Raw genomic sequence first — 22,095 nt, 5'->3', positions numbered from 1 at the left:
ATTGCAATGTTAAATTAGGCTGTTAAGTTCTGAAGATGGAGAAGCGCTTCTAAATGTCCCATTGCCCCTAGCTGAAATCCAGCTCAGGAAGGTGATAATGGAGGGAGAAAGATTCTGTTCTGCATTATCTCTCCTTCAAGGAAAATAAATACAAACAGAATGGCACTGGGGGAGGGGATGGCCTGGATTACCATAATTAGATATAAGCAGCCTTCTAGCAAAGGATGTACTGTTCTACTGACATGGTGTCTTACATAAATTTTTCCGGTGTGTTTTTATTAAGATGTGTGCTGAAATGCCATTTGAAGATGCTCTTTAAACAGGTGGTGGTGTGCTTGTAAAGTCTGCCTCTATATCCTGTAAAGGATCCTTGAAATGAAAGCAAAAAAGACTAGATGAAAAATTCACATCGAGTGACTTGCAATAAGCTTTTGTAAGTCTGTCACGCGGTTAATGCCTCCTTTTCTTGGATCTGGGAGTGTCTTTTGGATATAATAAGCAAAATGTTGATGAGTCTTTCCAAATGTGCAGTAGCTCTTATTACATGAGTGCTTGTGCAGCACTGGTGCTAAATTATAATTTCCAATATACAGCTTGCTTTATATTTACCTGTGGGCTGAGATAATCTATGCTGTAGTATGTGTGTTTTTCTGGCCTTGACTTCTAAGATTAAAAAAATAAAAAGTTTGAAACGGTGATCCCTGATTCCCTTCTGGTATTGTGCTGGTAATGCTCGCGTGGCGTTTCATCTTGGCAGGGCTTCTGTGGAGTATGTTTGCCAAGCACCGGGTGCTTCACAGATGGGATGCTGAACACTTCATTGCTCATGAACCTTTACCCTGGCTATGAACAAGTGTGTTGCAATGTCGAGAATCCACTGACTCCAGAACACCTGGCTCCTTAGGAAAAAATTGTGTTGTAACTGTGTTTCTTGCAAGTTCTATTGCTAGGTATAGATGACTTAATAGAATTGCTAATATATTAATTATAGGAGTCATTTGCATCTCTTTCATGGGGAGGAACCTCTGCTCTTAACTGGAGTTGTCACCAGTTGAGAGCTTTGAATGCCATGTGCTGTCTGTAAAAGGGAGGCTTAATGATGAGCCTTAAATCTCTTGGTTAAAAACAGCTTTTAACAGTCACTTGGAATAAAACCCTCAGGCCAGGTCAGGCTTCCCTTTTCTGAACTGCAGGTCATCTGGAACCAGAAAGGAATCTGTGCACCTTCATGTTCTTGTTAATGATTTTTGGGTCCTAAATTTCCATATTTTACTGCATTTCTTTAATCTGTTAGGTCTTAAAGGAAGTTTGCAGATGTTAAGGGAGAAAAAACAACCACCCTTTCTGTACTAATTTAAACCAAAATCGTGTGTGTGCACTCCAGTCCTGTCCCCCCCTGTCCCCCCCGCCATGTATCTACATGTCCTTTACAAAAAGTCGGATGCTGCCTGTGTGCAGAGTTCCCTTTGTGATGCCACTGAGCTTTAGCCTGGCTGTCCCCGGCTGTGACAAAGCAGAAGCTGTGGCTGGAATGGCATAGGGCAACAGGCAGTTAAGCCCTGCCCGCCGGCTCGGCCTTAGGGGAAGGTGTGTGCCCCTGGGCTCCTTTCGTTTGCGGGTGTGAGGAGGTGCTCAGCGGTGGGTGCTGCCAGGAGCCAGCCTGGGTCCTCCCGCGGATGGTGGATGTGGAGGGCTGAAACGCTCCGCCGCCTTCCCCGGGGAGAGAGAGAGGGGCCCTTTTCAAAATCCTGAGAACTGCAATTGTCCTTCCTTGTCCTTCCCTTTCTGTGCAGGGAGGGGGAAGGATGCTGCCTTTGGAGATTCTCAATGGGGCTTCTTAATGAAGCAGACAGGTTTTGACTCCTTTTGTCCCTGTGCTTTTTTTTCCTTTTCTTTTTCTCTTTTCCCACTAAACATCCCGGGCATTTTCAGCCTCTGGCTCAAAGATCAGAGAGCGAGAGAGCCAGCTCTCCCAATCATGAATGAACTGCTCGTTTTGCTTGCTTATGCAAGCATAATGTGGTGTCTTTGTAGTGGAGAAAAAAAACCCCACTTTTGGAAAATACTTGTCATTCAAGATAGCCCAATGTGCTTTACAGGGAGCTGCAGCAGAGCAGCCAGGGATATATTTAGCTCACTGTGTACTCAGGATTGCTTTGCCTTTGGCGTTTGGGAGTCCTGTGCTGGGGCGAGTAGCGGTGGTCAGAATGTGTGTGAAGATTTCCCTCTGCCTCCTCCCCTTCCCCTCCTTTGAGCCAGGCTGGAAACCCGGCACAACCCAATTCAGATGGTTATTTAGATAGGATACCTGCTGAGTGCATAATCCCTCAGTTGTTACGGTAGCACCATGGCCCTATTGTGCTTAGTGCTGTGTAAATGTAATTAACACCCATCTTCTGCAAGCAAGGTTTGCAGTCACATGTGGAAAATGTGTATGTTCTCCATGGTAACTCTTCTCACTTGCCTATTTAAGAAAAAATAGTTGCTGGTCACAAAATGAGGTTGGGGAAATATTTTTCTGTTTTTTGAAGGACATGTTTGTTATCTGGCAGGGGCAACCCTGTAACCTTGGGGGTGTTTGTTGTGCCCCTTGAAAGCCTGCCCAGAGTTGGCCAAATTATACTGTCAGTGTTCAAAGTTGTTTGAGACTCGCTTCTAAACAGTATGAAGAACCTGGCTGCGTTTAGTAGTATATTTCAGTTTAAGTCCCTGCTTTGAGACAGATCATGGTTAGAAATACATACCGTGCATGGTAGTAGAATAGCAGGAATACCACGGATAGTAGAATAGCAGGAATACTTTTCTTCCCTCCCTTCCCTCCTCTGCCTGCAGGAAATAAGTTGGGAAAACCTCTTGCATTGACTGACCCTTCTCAACTTTTATCACTCAGAAAATCTTTGCCTTGAGAGACAGGCAAGCACCAATCACTTTTTAATAGACTTTCGGAATAAAATAAAGGGAACTAAAAAAACTAGGAATGAGTTTATCTTCAGTATCACTATCTGAGTGTCGTTCACTTAGCTCTCCTGCAAGCTCCATGTACTGTCTGTATGGCCTTGGCTATGCTTACTATAGTATTTGCTCATATTTTATCCCAAGGCAAGGGATAGATCCCATGAAGTTCTCAGTCCTCTCTTCATCAGATCACCTATGGCCAGAATCTGTCTTGTGTTGTTGTCCCTGACTTGTTTAGCCTAGAGGTGAAATTTAATGTGGTTTGGTGCTTTTTAACAGCTACTGTGTGACTTGGGTGCATGCATCAACATTAACTGATGGTGCATGTTTTTATTTGCGATATATATGTTTATATATAATAACGAACATCACATTTATAGATAAAATATTCAAAGGAGGTGTTAAACAGCAACACAGTATTCAGCTGGGTCAGTGTGTTAGCATCTTCTGTGGTTTGTCACTGTCCCATTGCATGTACAGCAGTTTGTGTGTTAGGTCACTTTAGGAAGACACATCTGTTTAAATAGTTTTAAACTGGTGGCCTCCACTGGCTTTGCTGATCTGTCCTTTAGAGTAAATCTGGAGTCAGTGCCACCGGTGGATGGGTGAGGCTGGCAGCCCTTGCTGAAGAGCTGCGGGGGCTGAGAAGCCAAGCCTCTGTACTCGTAGAGCTGGATCTGACAGATACACCTGGTCTGGGGAGGACATCCTGCTCACTTCAGAGAGTCGCAGCTCGGCTGCCCGCTGCTGTGTCGTGGGTCAGTAGCACCATATGGCAGCAGGTCCGGTGGGCTGACCTGCGGTTCCAGCACATGACCCCACTCGTGTATGTTTGAAGGTTGCCACGGAGTTGGAATGTTTGAGCTGTTCGCAGACAGTTTGCTTGGCTCTGCCAGAGAGGGGTGTTGAGGACCCAGGGGTGGCCAAACTGAGCGGCTGGCTTGCAGCTGGCTTGCTGCTGCCCCAAAATTGGGGTCTTGCTTGCCCCTTTTCTCCTCTGCAACTCATCTATGCTACCAAACGTAGTATACTTCCAGTGTTCCTGATTCTTGTGAAGGCTTGGTCCTCATTTACTTGCTAAGCCAGCAGAGACATATTTTGCTGTTTCTCTGGGCAAGTCTTCTGATGTGTTATCAAGTTCAAGTGGCTCATGGAGGAGTCCAGCAGCCCAGCCAGTGCTGGCGTGAGCACAAGGTGAGTACTGGGAACATGGGGTGTAGAGTGAGGATGGGTGGGAGAGGAGAGGAGGTGTCTCCCAGCTACCTGCCTTTGGCCTTTTGGTGGCAGTGAGCAGAGATGTGGATGGACACCTGGGTGTCAGTTATCCACAGGACACGTGAAGCTGTGTCCGACAACGCATAAGAGTTAAGCGTATGTTTGCTGGAGGGGAACAATAAACTTGGTTTCTGGTATTATCCAGCCCTTGATATTATTCAGCCTTGGGAGTCTGTGCCAAGGACCTTCTCGAGCCTGCATGGGGTGGTTTCGCTGGTGCTGAGTCCCTGCTGAGCTTGCGAAGCCCAGTGGAACATTGCTGTTTGGATTCAAACTTGTTTAGATTCAAAATGTTCACAACGGTTCTTAAAGCTAGGAGGAGCTTGGCTTGTGGGAGGGTCTTGGATCATTAATCCTCTTTTATCCCTCCTGGCTGAATTCAAGTTCTGTCCATCAAAAGCCAAATTTTAAAGTCTGGGGCAGCATGGTCCCAGTTAGAGCCATTCCCATGTCAGCTCTTGGTTCCAGAAACAGCGTATTGTGTCACTTTTTCAGCTTGTCTTGCACCTTCTGGAAATGTATCTACTGTTTGTACTTGTTGGGAACTTATAAAACGTTTTGTTGCTGTTAGCAAAGATGATTCCCTATAAAATGAAGTCATATGTGAAATATTAAACACTAAGGCTGGAGACTTCAGGCATGCTGTAATTGCCTTGTAAACTTAGATGCCTGATTGTAAAGGGTCTTATCGCTGCTGTTCAGCTACTTATTTCTTGGAAGAAACGTCTCCTTCTTGGTAAGGGATGATTTGGTTTTCTTCCCCCTCAAGTCAGGAGCAGGCTCTTAATTAATACAGAATTATAGCCTGAAGTATTTCTTAGAAACCAGGGGAACATATTTGGCCGAGTCTTAGCAGATGTCAATTTTTATAGGAGTTTCTCACTTCAAGGGAGTTATTAACGGTCCAACCGTAGCTTTCTTGATGTTCACGGGTGTTTCTCTGCTGAATTTGGAGGGGGGTGGACTGGTTGAATCATGATTTTGCAACAATCATAGCTTATCCCCCACTTACAGTTTAATTGAAAGTAGGTCTTGTTTGGATGTTAACTTAGGGGCATTAAAGCAGGGCATATTCCAAAAATAACTTCTGAAAAGAGGACTTAAATCTCCAGTTATGTACAGTGTAAGGCCTGACTTGACATATAATGTTGCTGATTCTTTATACTCTGTTGACAGGTAGAAATGCTTCCTGATTGTCTTGGTGATAGTTAGAAAGGATTATTTTATGGAATTAGCCTTTTCAGTTCTCTTTTTTTATTCTATCAATGTAGAAATAAAGACAAGGACGTATCCTTTTTCCTTGATAACAGGTTGTTTATTAAAAAAGAATTATTTGCAACAGCCTTCAAAAGGACATACCACTTTGCCTCTGCATTTCTTTCCTTAGTAGGGCAAGCGCGTGCATACCTGTACATGCGGATGTGTATGTCATTTGTCTCTGTCACTAGAGAAGTTGCCCTCTTTTCAGATGACACAGTTCACATCTTGAAAAAAAGAATTATAGTGTCCAGATAATGTTGTGGATAAAGCCCATGAATTATGGCTGCTGATGTGCAGAAAGGCCGTGTCCTTGAAATAAAGCTTAGGGCCTTGAGAAGCGAAGAGCTCCAGAGTGGGAGGAGGCCAGTAATTACTGTTCTGCCTTTAAACAAATACTGCCAAAACTGTCTGGCCTCAGTCTAGCCTGGGTGGTTATAATTTCTTCCAGCTATTGCTAATAAATCTGATTGAAGAAAAGTGTCTTCCTCTTTCATGCATCCCTGTGGAACATGGGGTGCCAACATGACTCAACCAGGGCCTGATGTTGCCACTTTGCATCGTGACAGTAGAGGTTTGGATGCCTCCAGATCCCATTCTTTTGTGGAGGTCGAGTCCCCATCCCCACAGGAGGCTCTGTGGGACAGTGTCCTGCCGAGCCCTGCCCGTGGAAACCGGCTGTCCCCAGAGCTGCTGGAGCGTTGTTTCCACGAGTGGTGTGGCAATGCTTCCTAATAAAATTCCCTTGGTTTTCTTGAAAAAACCCTGGAACTCTGAAAATTCTCCAACGGAGAAGTTTCATCACTCGCTCTAAGTAGACTGGGATGCAAAGCAATGTGGTTGGGCGGGACGTTGTGAGCAGATGTCAGCAGATCCATGGACGTGCTCAATGAGAAACGGCGCGGAGAGCTGCAGGGCGGCAGGTGAGCAGGGAGAGATGTGGTGGATGGTGCTGGCAGTGGGGCATAGCAGGAGAGCACAGCGATGGAAGGCCGTGGTGGAGAAGAGGGAACTGGAAGCTGCAGAAAATGTAGAGGAAGGGACAGGCAGCTGCAGGGCGTAGCGAGACGGCTGTGCGTGGGGCTGTGCCTCTGGTTGTCATGGATAGGAGTGGGACAGGCAGGAGCGACCGGGCAGCCTGGAAGGGTGGTAGTTCAACTCGATTTTCCAGTCCTGCTAGGAGGGAGCGATGCGATACCCCCATCTCCTTTGAAGCCAAGCTGGGACGATGAAACCAGCAACCATCGGTGACGGCTCGCCCTCCGATCCTTCCTGAAAAGGCTCCGTTTCTGTTACTTCAGTCTTAGAAATTCTTGTTCATCACTGTTTCTTTTTTCCCTGCGCATGCTGCACCCTTCCATTTTAGGACTTGGGACAGACCCAGAGCAGCAGCCGCCACAGCAACGAAATCGCAAGATGGTGGAAGAGGGATGGCTGTAAAATGGCGGCTGGGAGCCTGGCTGCGTGCCCTGTGCTGGAGGGATTTCTGGAGCAGGTTCCCGCGGCGCTCGGCTGCTGCCCTCTGCCCGCTCCCGGGGAGACGGCAGCCAGGAGCTGAGCCGCTGCGCGGGGAGGCAGGAGCAGCTCTGCTGATGCGGGAGCTGCTGGGGGCCAGCCCCGTTAGATTTCACACATACCTTAAGAATTTTTATCCGAGAGTGGAAAACTTTCCATGGTGTAAATTAGCCCTATTTGTAGGTGGATATACCTATGAATAGTAGCTGACTCTAGTGATCCCGTCTCTATAGCGTGGGTTGATTTCTGTAAAATTGTATGTAATCGCACACATGCTTTTGCTTTTTTGTCTTTGTATTATTTCTTTCTTGAATTGTAAAATCTGAGCAGATCTTTTGACGTATCTTGTTACTTTTCTAGTTTTGTACAGAAGGAGAAAAATTAAAAATATGGTTTCCCTCTGCAAAGTTTTCCTGACTCTTCTTTTCATGATGTTATATCTGCAGCATGCCCATAAATATTACGAAAGCATCTAGCTGCAGATCAAGAGCTGACTTGGAAAGGGATGCTCCTTGTTCAAAACGTTTGTAGTATTGTTAGTGCCGCACTGCTTTTTGGTTTGTGACAGAGTGGGATTTGTAATGCCGTGTTACTAGCATGTATGTTATATGTTGTAATGAGTTTTCTGTTTTCTTTAATTGGATTTTAAATGAAAAATAGAAGTTGGAGTGATTGGGCAAAGGTATTTGAGTATTTTGGCCACCTAAAATAGTTTGACCTCTCTTTGTTTTGCTGAGGAGCCTGCATTTAAGTGAATATTCTGTATGTTAATCCATTTTACTGTAAAGGGGAAAAAAAAAAAAAAGAAATACACCTATTTGATGTTCTACTCCCCCATTATTGGCTACTTGAGAAATGCAGTCTTCACAGCACTGGTGTAATCCTTTAAACAGGAACTGCCCCAGCCACATGCCTGTATTAAGCTCCTTTCTGCTGCTCTGTTGCCGAATTTATTCTTTTTGCAAGAAACACGATACTTACTATAATATATAGTATTATGTATATAGTATTTGGTGCTGGCTTCTTTCAGAAATTGGATGTTGGATTTTTGAACCACCGGCCGTACTAGGGTGTAGTGGAGAGCCATGCCGGAGCAACTGCTTATCTTTAATATAGACGGGTGGTCTCTGGACACTCCAGCTCCCAATATATCTTATTCTTGCTTGCTCTGAGCAAGCCAGATCCTCCCTGGAGGACCTATGCTGCTGGTTCTGCAAATGCTTCTCTTCATGGTCCCGCCACTCTTCTTGTTTTGGCTGATGAGCAGGAGATACTTACAGTGATTTGGAGCCTGCACTGTTGCCCATGTGTTCAGTGCCTGTCCTGGGAAGGAATTGTTTCTGCTTCAATATGCCAGTGCAGAGTGTCCGTTTGGGACGGTGCGGTTCACACTTGCGTTTAGGCTATTCCAAGCCTATCACTGTAGCTTGGGCTTGGCTCAGGTTTGCTTGCTGCGTTATTTGAAAGCTGTGACAGTACAGTTAAATTGTAATCTCTTCTTTCTCTACCATCAGTCACTCAGCATCCGAAGAAGCCTCTGGCTCTGACTCTGCAAGCCAGTCTGAAAGTGAGCAGGGCAGCGAGTCAAACAGCAGCTCGGAGTCCTCTGAAAGTCAGTCTGAATCAGAAAGTGAATCAACGGGTTCGAAATCCCAGCAGACCCCTCCTGAAACCAAAGAAAAACCGGCCTCTAAGAAGGAAAGGATAGCAGATGTTAAAAAGGTATTGCCCCTGCTGCTCTGCATAGCCTTGTTACCCTTGTACCCACCACAAAAGGGCAGAAAGCAGGACCTTAATGAAGCTGTCTTCAGTTTCCCTACCACTTTGCACGTTGACCAAACGGCCTCCGACCTCTGGTGTCCCCAAGTCACTCGTTGGCTGTTTGGTCTGTGTGCTTGTGCCCTGCTGGTGTCATCCTTGTGAGCAGGAGCTTGTGTGTTTGATGGGACAGCCCTTTGGGCACCACACAGGTAGCGATGGGGCTGACTGGTGCGAATAAGGGGCAGGCGCCTGTCATCAATACATGACCCTGTCATTTCATCCTCTCCCTCCGTCTTTCCACTCCTCTCTCCTGTCTCTCCTCTCCCTCAGAAGTAGTAAAGCTTCCCTATGTGGTATATAATCAGGAGAATGCTTGTCTAGGATTTGGGCCACTTTGGTTTGTTTCCGTCACTGTCTTCCTCTTTGAAAAAAGTAAAGGGAAAAAAAAAAAGAGGAGGAGGAAAAAAAGCTATTTAACTTTTATTATTTATTATGTCCAGAACAGTGGTTCTTGTGTTTTTTTCTACAACTTCCTAGCTACCCCCAGCAATACCCCCCTCAAATAACCAGGTTTGCCCTCCACCTGTTGCTGCACAGGAGGAAAAGGGATTGCAGGTGTTCAATGCATGTGGTGTCCCCCTGGTTGGTGAGCCGCTGCCCAGTGCAGAAGCTGTGCCTTGGATACCTGCTTTACCTGAGGAATGGAGGCACCTGAGTAACACAGTGTGGTGTGAGGTGAGAAAGAGGAGCCCAAATACCCATTTGGAGACAGGAACTCGGTGAACTGAGTTTACTTGGAGGAAGGAAAATCAGGTTAGGTCAGTTGTTTGTTTGTTTGTGGTAACTATCCTGTTCTTCTTAGCTGTGGCTTGCACTTTGCACAGCTTGATCATGAGAGTGAGTTTTATGAAGAAAGTTGCTATGTATGTAAAGACTGAGAAGGACAGTGCTTGCAGCCTGTGCTCCCCACCTACCTGCAAGGGAGAAATGAAGGCTTTTGTTACCAGCTTCTCCCTCTCGCAAATCTCTAGGCTGTCGGCTCAGGTCGTGGCCAAATCTCCTGTGTTCAGACTGGCAAGGAAGGATGCGTTCCTAAGGCAGTTGTGGTAACACAGTATTCAAATTTCTGTTATATTGTTGATAAGTGGGGACTGAAGGAAGTTTTCTCTTCCTCTGTGGGCTTCTAAGAGCATGTCCCTAACAATGAACATTAAAATTATCCTATGAGGGAGCACGTCCATATGCACGGTGGTAATTAGCATAGATGAGACACACAGATCAGGGCACCCTCTAATAAGAAAGCCTCTCCCTTCCTTAATGTCTCTGTTAATGGGTGTTTTCCTTAGCTAGGTCTAACCTAGGCGTGTTGATACCTGTTCCGCTTGAATAACCAATGCAATTAATTATTATATTATTGTTTATTTTGTATTTCTGTCTAGATACACCCATGAAGGTGAGGTTAATTTGCGTTAGGTGCTATTCAGATTTGTCACGGGAGTCGATCCCTCATCCAACAACTCTGCCATTTAAAAGATGAAAAGACAAGTTCTTCAGACGGTTCGAGGAGTATTTTGAGTTTTTCTTTCATGTGAATTTATCTCTGTACTCATATGCCCAACAGATACACACCTTCACAATCTGTCCGTTGCAGTGTTACCCCATTACTCCTTTAACAGTAGCAGAAAAATTGCTGGGCTGCAGCCTTGTATTCATCGTGCTCTCAAACCCAAGTCACTGCTGCATCTGGCAAAGTATTTTGATTTCCTCTTCCTGCCAGTTGCTTGCAGAGACATTTGAGGACTGGAGGGAGAGAGAAGCAGAAGGAGAATGAATAGGTTTAGAAAACTGTAAGAGGATAAGCTCTGCTGAGGGAGAGAGGGATCGTTGGTGTAGGTGTTTGAAAGGCATGTTGGTGGTTTGTATCTGCCCTGTAAATCTTCTGGTGTCCTGTGTCACCAACACAGCTCTACACTCATGTCCCTCAGGGCATCAATTCTTGTCTCCCCCTTCTCCTCCTGTCCATCCAGCAAGAACAAATGCATGCTGTTATACAGTGTCTTAAACTATTTAGGGCCTGGTTACAGCAAATAGAGCACAACCATTCCCAGTAGTCGGTTCTGCACATCCACATGTCCTGCGCTGCCAAACCACATTCGCATCAGTGCATTCAGGAGAAGAACCGGTAGTCCTGCCACCTTGCCTCGCCAAAGGACAGGGTGCCCTGGTCCATTTGCCATCCAGGCTGGGCCACACAATTCACTTTTGAAGTTGCTGCTGGTAATTTCTCCTCACCGGGCTCGTCAGGCAGCTGGTGGGGTTTTCCCTATGGAAAGGAATTGTGGTGGAAGCTGTTAGCAACAGTGAATTGTCCCTTTGTGTTGGTACGTCCGTTCATTCCACGTGCAAGGTGTTGCCTCCTTACCTTCAGCACCATTGCTTGCAGAGGCTGGCTATCTCAACGCTCTGTCCTTCAGCTTGAATGAGCTGGAGAGTAATTTGTACCCTGGTGGAAAGATGGACCACTATAAGGATAATGCTGAGATAAAACATGCTGCTTTAGAGTGTTACCAAATACCCCAAAATAATCATAATCCTTTTCAGCCAGTTTTTTAAAGTGTCCATCTACTGGTTGCTAATTCCCTAATGGTTTTATGTTGATTTTTTTTAAAAAAACCCAAACATTCACCATCAAACTTCTCTAAAATGTCAGAAATAATTGGGGTGAAGCAGGCCTTCTGATGGTCTGTTTATTTTGCAGATGTGGGAAGAATATCCTGATGTTTATGGGGTTAGGAGGTCAAACCGAAGCAGACAAGAACCATCGCGATTTAATATAAAAGATGAGGTAAGGAAAAAAAAAAAAAAAGATGAGGGATTACTGAACATATAAACACAACCAAACCCAAAGAGCAAAGGCAGGTCTCGTCTGCGTTGCCTTGTAAACACTGAGTCCTAGCTTGGTGCGTGGATGTTGGAGCTCACAGTTAAGGTCCCAGTCCTGCAGTTGGATCCGCTTGGCCTGAGACCTCTGGAGTCAGCGGGACACTGCGTGGGCTGAGATCTGCATGCACTGATCTGATTGCTGGAATGGGGCGTAATGCAAGTCATGCTCTGCTGTAGAAATGTCCTGGAGAGAATGAGACTGTATAAAAAACCAAAACCAAAACACAACACAAATCCGAGCAGAAATAAAGGAAACTTCCCAGAAGCACCTCACAACAACAAAACAGTCATTGTTGCCCATCCCGGAATGAATCATGCTGATAAATGCATTTGTGTGTATTCAGCTTTATGAACCATCACTTTTCTTTGCTTGAATATTGGGGAGTTTTTTATGCTTCAGTTGGAGGTGACAGTGGTCAGAGCCTAGCAGACAAACCTTCTAATTGTTCTTTTTTCAGAACTTTTTTTTTTTTCTGAAGATGTGGGAATTAGCTGCCACGTTCATTTGCATCTAACAGGCTTTCTGCACAGAGCTTTTCATCTGCATGTCTTCAGGAAGGTTGAGTAGCTATAGCAGAGGGGAAAGAAAACCAGAGAGAGGCTTACACCGAAAGTAAAGCGTGGGGCTTAGACCTAGGTACAAAAACATGCAGTTGGGAATCTGAAGATAAGCAGCCAGATTTTCAGCAGAGCGGAGCCCAGTGGTGCTCTCTGATGGTCAGGCTATTTGTGCTTCGCCGCCAAAATGTGTGTTTGGATGCTCGAGGGGTCCAAGTCGTGCGGCAAACACAGGTCTCTGGCTCCTTGCTCTGATACGTTATCGTTGAGCCTTGCGGCACCCCCAGTGTCACCACCTGCCCCCCCCAGACTCCTGTGCTGGATGTCCCGCGTAGCAGCAGGTTAAGAAGGGGCTTGGGGCACATCATTGACTTAGCTTTTGTTTTCCTTTTCAAGTTCGGCAAAGCCCAGGCTCGCTGGCCGCCTCTCTGTGCGATGCCCCGGCATGCACTGTGCTGGCGATGTCACACCCACCACAGACCTCCGCTGCAGACCCGAGTGCCCTGTTAGGGGCTCAGGTAAGTCCCGTCTTTTTTTGTTTTACAATATTACGTGGTTTTGCAAATGTTGTTTTCTTTTTCGATATCTTTATTTCCTACTACTTAAGGTACGATAAAGTTTAAAAAAAAAAAAAATCCAATATGTAAAAACTTTGCTATACCACAAAATATTGTAAAAAACAAAAAAAAAGTCCTCCAAATGACCCCACTGCCACCTTCGTGAAACGGAAAGCCAAAATTAACAAAATTGGACCACCCCTTTCCCCCCTCTCTCCCCAAAGCAACACTGACTGGTCCCCATAGGGCAACTCCCATCTGCAGCAGAGTCCGATGGAGGGTGTGACATTTCAGGAGCACAGTGCTGGGGCCTCGCAAAGAGCAGGAGGAGATGGAAAGTCTTGTTTTTGGAAGACCTAAACACCAAGAGAGAGGAAATAGCATAGCTCGAGCCTGCATGGTGCTGAGCACTCCTTGCTGCTGCTGGAGCTGGCAGAAACCCAAGGCGCTTGACACCTCTTAAGATTGCTTTTTACCTTTACAGGGTTAATCCTGTCATCAGTGACCTGCTCCTGTCGCTTGCTGCTTGGGACTTCCAGCACAGTGTCTAGGAGCTTTTAATTGCCTTCTTCCCTAACGCTTCTCTGCGAAATTAGCAAACAGCATCGCCCAGGCAGCGTGGCAGGCTCAGAGTGCAGAACAAGAATCAGCCATCACACCTCCCCATGTGCTGCCCCGTGACTCGCCCTACTCGGGGGAGATCGTGCGTAGGTGGAGGTGGTTCAATCACTAGTCTGTCCTCTGAGACCAGCAGTTTGGTCAGGGTTATTTCTGTGTTAGAAACGATTGCCTTGTGGGAACTGCCCGGAGGCCGCCGGGCACGTTGTGTAGGTCTCTGAGCTGCAATCAGAGAGGGTGATAACTTGCGATCAATACTGAGGCGCGGGCTGAAAGATCAGGAAGCGAAAGTGTAGTTTTGCATAGGGGTACAGAGCTGCTCAGAGGACTAGAGCTGTCTCCAGGAATAAGAGCACATGTGAGTTTTTTAGTAAAAACAGTACTTGCATTTTCTTTGCAGTTAATAAATCAGCTTAAGGTTTCAGCCAGGGGAAGTGAGACATGCAGAGCCAGGTGCCTTTCAGAGTATTCTGGGGCAGTCGAGAAATAAGTGTGCCCAAAACAGACACAGTCTTTTTGCTATAAAAAGGATGGTTTGAGATTGAAGTTAGTAATAAATGGCATCTTTTCTGTGAGAGAGAGGCCACAAGTCATGCACCAGAGGTGTTCCCAAAATACAGTTGTGTTTATTATTGAAAAAAATTTCTGCTCATTTGTCTTTTGATTAATGCTTTGCCTCATGTCTTTGCGGAAAGTTTAAACACTACTGGTATCACTGGGAGAGAGAACTGCAGCAGACAAGAAAACTAGCTTGGCGAGCTGAGATTCTCCAGCTTTTCTGGGGCACTAGAGCTTGGCCTCTGTTAAGCCTGAAATGAGCAAATCCTCCCTTTGACTTTAGTCTGAAATATTTCTTGCCTCTGTTTAAGCAAGTTTTCATCTCCTACTAGGCAGCACGAGCTCAAGAGGCTCCCCTTGACCATGCCAATGGCCTTGAGTCTCTGCTTCTGCCCTAGGCTAGCAGGAGGACGCTCATGGACCATCTGTAGGACCAGAACTTTAAAGCTGCTGCTGTGTTGCCCTGCTTGGTGCTGCATACGCAGCATCATTACGTTTTGTACAGCACCGTTCCACAGCAAAATACAGCATAATTAATCTAGTAAAAGTGTGCCTATTTTTAAGTGCTGGGAGAGAGAAAGAATAAATTAGATGGGAGGCATCAGTGAGGCATGGAGAGGGAAGGCTGATCCCTTCAGGTGGAGGTGGGGAAAGCAAATTGTAAGAGGCCAGTTCCTAGTCCAGTTGGAAGTAGTGGTGCCGGAATAAGTTGGGCATGTTTATAGTGTTTGGTAGGGGAAAGGGGAACTAGGGAAGGCAAGTCATCTTTCTCCTTGGCCACAGCAGCAGCACCCCGGAGGGGCAGCCTGAGCCCAGCAGAGTTTTGCCAGCGCTGGTGCTCAGGCTCTGAGAGTGAGGAGTGTGCACCCAGCATCTCTTGCTGGGTTGACAGAAACCCTGGTGGGGACTGGAAACAGATTTTGTCAGCTTAGCTTGTGGCATTCAGGGAGGTGACGTTATTAAAATTCAAGTAGCCTGCGATTTCCCAACCAGTCTGCTTCCTGATGACGGTGGGTGGCAGGCTGGAGTGCAGACAGGACCTCAGGTGCATGCTCCGGACCTGGTGTGCTCCCAACTCCCTGGTTATCATCTGTGCTTCCTTAACCGAGGAATTTACCACCAGCCCGAGCCTGTGGGTTGATGTTGATAACGGGGTGTTACAAGCACAAGCTCTGTTTGTGCTGCAGAGTCCAGGGCAGAGGTGCAAATCTCACCCTTGGGCTGATTTGAGCAAGTCAGCGTAGAGTTTTGCAGCTGGGTCCTGAAATGTGGATTTAAGCGGAATTAAGAGGTTGCTAAAATGTGCTTATGCTTTTAAAATAAATTGTATTATTATTTATGTATAAAATGGTAGGAAGCAGCTTTCAGCCAGGGGCTGGAGCCTGGCACCCCAGGGTCAGGATGCCAGGAGGAGCTGGTGAGAAGGAGACGCGGGTTGGTGGTAGGCGACGGAGCGGGGAGGAGAGGCTGAGTCACCGGTGTCTGCGCGCAGGGCTGCAGGCACGGTGCTTCCCGGCACTTGGGCAGGGAGGATGTGGGAGCACAAGGCAGGCAGATGACTCAGGCTGGGGACTGGCAGTGTCAGAGGAGATAGAGCTGGGCTTGACACATATCCAAAAAAGACAATGGTGTCTTTGAAAAACATAACTGAAGGCGGCTGAATTGCAGTCACAAGTTACATTTTTCAAGGCAGAAAGCGATGAGGACAAGACGAGTCATTAAGAGATGAGCATCAGCTTTGTAGAGACAGTGACAGAGCAGGGGAAGAGTAGAGGCATTAGGGAAGTGGACACTAGAAACTTGAAAAACAGTTTTTTGGCAAAGAAGTGGAGTTACTTTCAAAGAACCAAAGGTTGTATTTGGTTTTCTCCAAACCTGATCATCTCTGACGCAGAGCAGAAGAAAAATCCACCTCTCTCTACCTGTGGTTTGCCAAAAGACAACAAAAAGTAAACGTGCATTGAGGGACAGCTCTCGAAAAACGTGCCAAAATTGGAGTGGCAAAGCAGCACGCTTCAGAAAGCGGATAAGAGATTAAAAGAGAAAAAGCAAATTGAGGACTTTTAAACTTAGCTGTGTCGAAATTGAAATCTGTGGAATGCTTGGCTTATGTTGCAATGGTAGGCAGAGCTTTCCATGGTGGTTGCCGGTCACTTGCTTCCTGGATGCTTGGTCTATGAGACAGGGATTTCATGCAGGGCCATGAAACAGGTGAATGAACATGTGTTCGTAGTAAGATACGGTGCAAAAGGTGGTGTTGTGTCACATCTAAATCTGACACCAAACCATGATGAAATTCAACAAAGCTTTTGGTCTAACATGGCATCCAGTATTTCAGTATGTTTTAATGGAAACACTGATGCAAGTGAGAAGGAAATTTCTGTTGGTGGAAGGGAAGCTGGAAAATGGAAATAAAGGATACAGAAAGAAAGCAGAGGGGTGGGCCATGGCTCTCCAGAGCCTCGACTTTCTCATGTTGCAGATCACACCATTTCACAAAATTCTTCCGTGAACAGCTCTCAGTTGTAAGCTTTGCTAGCTGTAGCTAGGAGGGTGGTGGGTGTACCAGGAGGTGCAAACTGAAGTACCCGTGGTGATGGACAGACATTACCTAGAGCTAAAGCTGAATACTGCAGCAAAAAGCAGTATGAAATGGAAGATTTCCAGTAAGTGTGTAGAGCAAGCAGTCTTGGAGACTACTTCTATCATTTTAATACTCTTTTAGAAATCTCACATTGGTTTCTTCAGTTTTCTCCCTGCCAATTTGTGTTTTCTGGGGCAAGTGTATAAGGCGAAGTCATCTGTTGTTTGAGGGGTGTTATTTGTGTGGTAATCTGTTTTTACGGTTGACCAGTTTTTACGAAAACGGGGTTGTGTACAACCCACCTAAAGTTTGGGGTTTTTTTTCCTTTTTTTCCCCCCGTCTTGGTCTGTAGGAGTTAATGACGCCCACTTTTAAATTAGTACATCAAGTACTTAGAATAACTCTATATATTTAGCTAGAGAGACTTCACTGGTGGAGACTGTAGGGTTAGGAGGAGGGAAAGTAGCAGGGCACGGCTCTGACCCAGTCAGGTCCTCAGTGACTCAGGAAAGCAAGGACACTCTTGTGATGAGAATATTGTCTTTTTATAAGAATTTCCTTCCTTATAGGAAGTTTCTCTAATGAAGGCAAAGATCATAAGGCATTTGTGTGGCTGCGAAAGTTTGTGCAATCACAGAAACTAAGCCTGAACGCCCCCAAATATTGCAGGATAGTATGGGTGCTCACGAAAGTACATTCAGCCACTGCGCTTTCAGTTAAGAGCCTTGTAAAATAGCTGAGCCTTAGCACTGCAGCAGGCCCCGAAAGTGCTGTCCAGAAAGCACAAAGTCACGCTGCTGCCTGATTCTCGAGCGTCAGGCAGGAGCGATGCTCACCTTGCACCGCAGGCAGAGGTAGCAGCAGCTGAGCTGCCCTCCCTCTCTCTTTCTGGGGTACGTTTTCCCCTCCAGCACCGGGCAGCGCAAGATTTGGTGGGTTAAATTCACCCCGTGGTTTTGTAATCCATGGGGTATTGCACACACTGCAGGTCTGCCTGGCCACTGCCACCGCTGAGACAGCATCTGCCAGGTATTGGAGGTTGATGCTGAGGGGTAGGTGGGTTGCAGCCTTGCGCGTTCCAAGCTCAGGGACTCCAGAACAGATGTTGTAGTAGAGCTCTCCAGCCTTTCTGCAGAGTTACCTTCTTCGTGCTGAGAGCACAGCGGCATTAACCCTGCAGCCGAGGCGGCGCAGAGGGAATGGTGCCGGGGAGCTGCCCGCTCTTTTGCAGCCCCGTCGCACCAAAGCATCCTTCCAGCGCTGCAGTGAAAGAGCAGTCGAGCTGTGTCTGAGCTCAGACCGCGTGCATGCGTTTCAGTTGTGTCCTTGAGGAGACAGTCCAGAGTGAAGCCTACAACCTGATTCTCTTTCTTTTCAATTAAAGGCAAGTAGTGAATCTGAAAATGAGAGCCCAAAAAGAAGAGGCCAGAAGCAAATGAAAAAAACGTAAGTTTCTAGGGAAAGGGTTTTGAATGGTGGTACTTTGTCTTTTTTTTTATTTTTCAGAACAGTAGTATTGGATTGTTTGGTAGGCATTATCAACATGGAGAGCTTGTAAAAAAATTATTTAATATTTCCAGTAATAATACTTTGGATAACTAAAATTGAAGTATGAATATGGATCTACAGATGGATGCAGTTTCCCAACTTTTCTTTTGTTTATGTTTTCCCACTTTGCCTGTGACAGAATCCGAACAAATCGGGTTCACTTTCTGTTGTCAGTCTTTAGCTTCTCCATCAGGTTACTTATTCTCCTTCAGAGATACTTAAAACAGTTTAATCACTGCTCCTTTCTCCTTTTTGATTAATAGAGAATAAAATGCCAGATTATCCTCCTGTATCTTTCATAACCCTGTACTACAACAAAAAACCTTCCATAAAGGATATTTTGGATGTCGGATCACCATAACTGAGTTCACTTGCAGTCATATTTTACTGCCTTTTTCCATCTAATAAGTACCTTCTAGTTTTTCCAAACACTGACGTGAACTGAAGGGAACTCCAAGCTGCCTGCTGGAGAAAACTTAAACACAGCCACATGATCCAGCTCTCTCTCTCCTGTTTCATGTCTTTTAATTTTTCATTCAGTTGTACACACCAGTGCAGAACAGGATGGAAGGTAATAAAGCACAGGGAGGACTGTGGTAGTATGGACCTTTCCTGGGCAAGGGGAATAATCTCTGTGGACTCCCCACCCCTTGGAGAGAAGAGAGGCTCCTTCAAAGGGCATTTAGGAGCTGCAGCTTTGCTCTGAATCACTCACAGAGAACCTGCTTCCTTCCACTAATGGTGCAGTGTGATTTGGCTTCACACTTGGAAACCTGAATTGCCTGAATTTAGATGGCAGGAGACTTCTCGCTCCATTTTCTGGGCTACAAGGAGATCATGTAACTGCACATGTTGTGGCTCGTACTCCATAAGTGAAAGTGAGCACTTCTCTTAAGATTTTTCCAGCTCATTTCAGAAATGCAGTAGTGGAAATGAAAAGTAAATAAATTAAAGCACTTGCACACCCAGTTGTAAGACATACGGCTCTGCCACAAGCACTGTTGTAGTATGTTAAGAGCCACTCTCACTGAAGATACACTGCCCCTACGTGAACTAAAACCTAGGTGACTAAGACCTCTTTCTAAAAGCAGAGAATCATGCCACAAAATCCCCCATGCATTTCACTGAACAACCAAGAATGCAGTTTTGAACTTTTTCTTGCAATTATGGCCTGCTAGTATTAACCTAGATGACTTGGATGTCTGCTTAGCCAAGTATTTGTGTGGAAATATGATTGCCCTTCGTGACCTACATTTCTGACCGTAGAAATAAATGGAAAAGAGAGGTCTCTGGTGAAGAAGAGGATGAAGATGGAGGGGAGCAAGGCACCAGTGGAGAGAGTGAGCCTGAACCGAAGAAAGTTAAAGCAAGAAGACCTGCCCAAAGAAGGTAAGGAGCGGTTGGTTCAGTCTGTCTCTTTTTCTGCATATATCTTTTCTGCCTGTGCTGGGTGGAGAGGTAATTTCTATTTGTTGCTAAAGAATGGTTTTCTTCCACAATATTGCCCTTGTTTACGACCTAGTAAATCTAGGACCTATTTACTCTCTCGTCTGCCCATTTCATGCTCCAGTGAGTGATGCAGTGGTTTCCATGGTACTTAGAGCAGACTAAATCCCTAGGAGTCTAATATTTGAGATTCATGCTTTCTTAAAGACTTACTAAAATGGATGTTTACGTAAAACATGCTGTATTATGGCTTTTTATTAATTCTTATTTTAGAACAGTGGCCAAAACCAGTGTTAAAAAGCCTCACAAACCCCAGCGTGGGAAGAAGAGAAAGAAACCGGACTCATCTGAAGATGATGATGACGACGAAGATGATGAGACACCCAAGAGACAAACTCGACGAAGAGCAGCCAAAAATGTCAGGTATTGAGAAGTGCAGGCTTACTTGATGATGAGAGCTGGCTGGCCGGGGAAGAGGGGGCACCAGAGGGCCCTGAATCCCTGTGTGATCCTGCAGAGACACCCTGCTCTGCCCTGCAGATATCCGCTGGCTGAGATGTGGTTCTTTTGACAGGTTCATGCTGCGAACATCTGACTTCTCTTTACCTTGCTTTGCCATCTGTAAAGGAGGGAATATTTACCAGTCCCTCTTAGAGAAATGTGAGGAGGTTTGCATAATGTTTCTAAAGCACACTCAGATGAGATTAAGAATTGCAAATAATAGATTAAAATGAGTAAAATGAGCTGTGCTAGATTGGACCAATTTTCTGAGTGGCTGATAGGTAATGCCTTGGGACAGAAAGTTGAGACACGCTGGAGGTAAAGCATCATCCATTCCCCAGTATACCTTCTCACCTTTTGGCGGCCCTAATAAGGGACTTGCAAAGAGCCACCCAAAGAATATTTTTTGGTGGTTAAATGTTCATCAGAGATGGGAAGTGTAGTTCCTAGGGCAGTGTAGGCACCCATGCAACCTTTCGATGCTCTGCAACCTCCATTGTTAAGCACAAAATAATCTTTCACCGGATAGAGGAGACTTTCTCTGTTGATGGTCTTGCTTCTGCTGCAGGGATTGTTCCACCTCCTCATGAAGCATCTGGTGTTGGCCATGGTCAGAAAAAGTATATGGACAAGATAAAGTATTAATCTGATAAAGTGTAGCTATCTGAGTGTCTCAGGAAAAAATACTGAACGGCTAACTTAAGAAATGCATGTGCTGAACACGCACTGAACCCCAGGATAAATGCTGGAGAAGGCTTGCCTCCAGTCCGTGCCATTCTGTGTGTTTCTGGACTGGGAAGGGTCAAGGACTTTTTATCAGTTTGGTTTTGATCTTGTTCAGTTACAAAGAAGATGATGATTTTGAGACGGATTCTGATGACCTGATAGAGATGACTGGGGAAGGAGCTGATGAACAACAAGACAACAGTGAAACTATTGAGAAAGTCTTGGACATCAGGCTTGGAAAAAAAGGAGGTGCGTAGTTCTGGAAAAAGCCTTTATTTCTGATGTCAGTCATGTGCGCTCACAGTTTCTCTTGACCTGGTGCAATGCTTTTGCAACTTCAAAGTGGAGCCAAGGGTTGTTTCAGTGCTCTTCACCCTTTCCTCTGTGCCTCTTATTTATGTCTTCTAGCAGCTTTTGTAAAATCTAGTATTGAAAAACCTAAAATGTCAAGTTTATGTGCTTGGCAGCTTTCATTTAGTGTGCACGCATTTTAAAGATGCATTCATTGTTCTGCAATTCTTGCTTTTCTCCTCTTTGAACTATAAAACAGATCTTCCAGTAGAGTCAGTTTTCATAACGATAGAGTCAGTTTTCATAGCTCCATTGACGAAGCCATAATGAAAATAAAGCTGATGTTTTGTTCTCATAGCCTTACAAAAGTGTTTTTGTAAAACTGAATGGTCGTGAACATTTTCAAGAGACCTTTGAATTATACTTAAAGAAAAAGCATTTACGATCGAGAGATTTCAAAAGATTCTGTTGTATGGAAAACTTTTGTGTGCCTGTCTTACTGGGTTGCAGAATCTGTAGGATATTCTTTGTGCTCTCACAAAAGATGTGTTAGAAAAATAACTTTCTGCTCTAATGCAGTTCAAGTCCAGTGCTTGGTAACAAAGGTACCGACTGCAGCCTGATTTCTTTTGCAGCCACTGGTGCTTCCACCACAGTGTATGCAACTGAAGCCAATGGCAACCCAAGCGCTGACTTTGATCCTGAAAAGGATGAGGGAGAAGTTCAGTACCTGATCAAATGGAAAGGCTGGTCATACATCCATAGCACATGGGAGAGTGAAGAGTCCCTGCAGCAGCAGAAAGTGAAGGGCCTGAAAAAGCTAGAAAACTTCAAGAAAAAAGAGGAGGAGATCAAGCAATGGTATGCTTTACTTCAACCAGTGATTTGGTCTTGGGCGAATCTTTTTTAGCCAGAGGTTTGCAGAGTCAAGACTGAAAACATTTGATTTCTTCTTGCAAAGCATGTGTCCTCCAAAGCAACTATTTTTGGTGCACAACGCTC

At 45.5% G+C, this 22,095-nt stretch overlaps 1 protein-coding gene across 3 annotated transcripts in view; it reads left to right on the top strand.

Annotated features, from left to right (window-relative positions):
- Window positions 1–22,095, top strand: part of CHD2 (chromodomain helicase DNA binding protein 2) — a 57,750-nt gene that overhangs the window by 7,034 nt on the left and 28,621 nt on the right. For 2 of the 3 annotated variants that reach the window (XR_664071.1, XM_009335175.1), the window contains exons 3-9: window positions 8,517–8,724; window positions 11,522–11,608; window positions 17,966–18,027; window positions 19,396–19,518; window positions 19,849–19,998; window positions 20,918–21,051; window positions 21,729–21,954. Coding sequence is in view for 2 of the 3 variants with exons in the window: in XM_009335175.1 (XP_009333450.1) it covers window positions 8,517–8,724; window positions 11,522–11,608; window positions 17,966–18,027; window positions 19,396–19,518; window positions 19,849–19,998; window positions 20,918–21,051; window positions 21,729–21,954 (990 nt within the window). In the remaining variant the exon portion in view is untranslated. The remainder of the gene's footprint in view (window positions 1–8,516; window positions 8,725–11,521; window positions 11,609–17,965; window positions 18,028–19,395; window positions 19,519–19,848; window positions 19,999–20,917; window positions 21,052–21,728; window positions 21,955–22,095) is intronic. The other variant, XM_009335176.1, reaches the window with a different exon arrangement.

The sequence above is a fragment of the Pygoscelis adeliae genome, unplaced genomic scaffold, assembly GCF_000699105.1.
Source record: "Pygoscelis adeliae isolate BGI_AS28 unplaced genomic scaffold, ASM69910v1 Scaffold21, whole genome shotgun sequence".
Lineage (NCBI taxonomy): Eukaryota > Metazoa > Chordata > Aves > Sphenisciformes > Spheniscidae > Pygoscelis > Pygoscelis adeliae.
The sequence above is the reverse complement of the archived record's forward strand: the minus strand, read 5'-3'. Positions and strand labels throughout refer to the sequence as shown.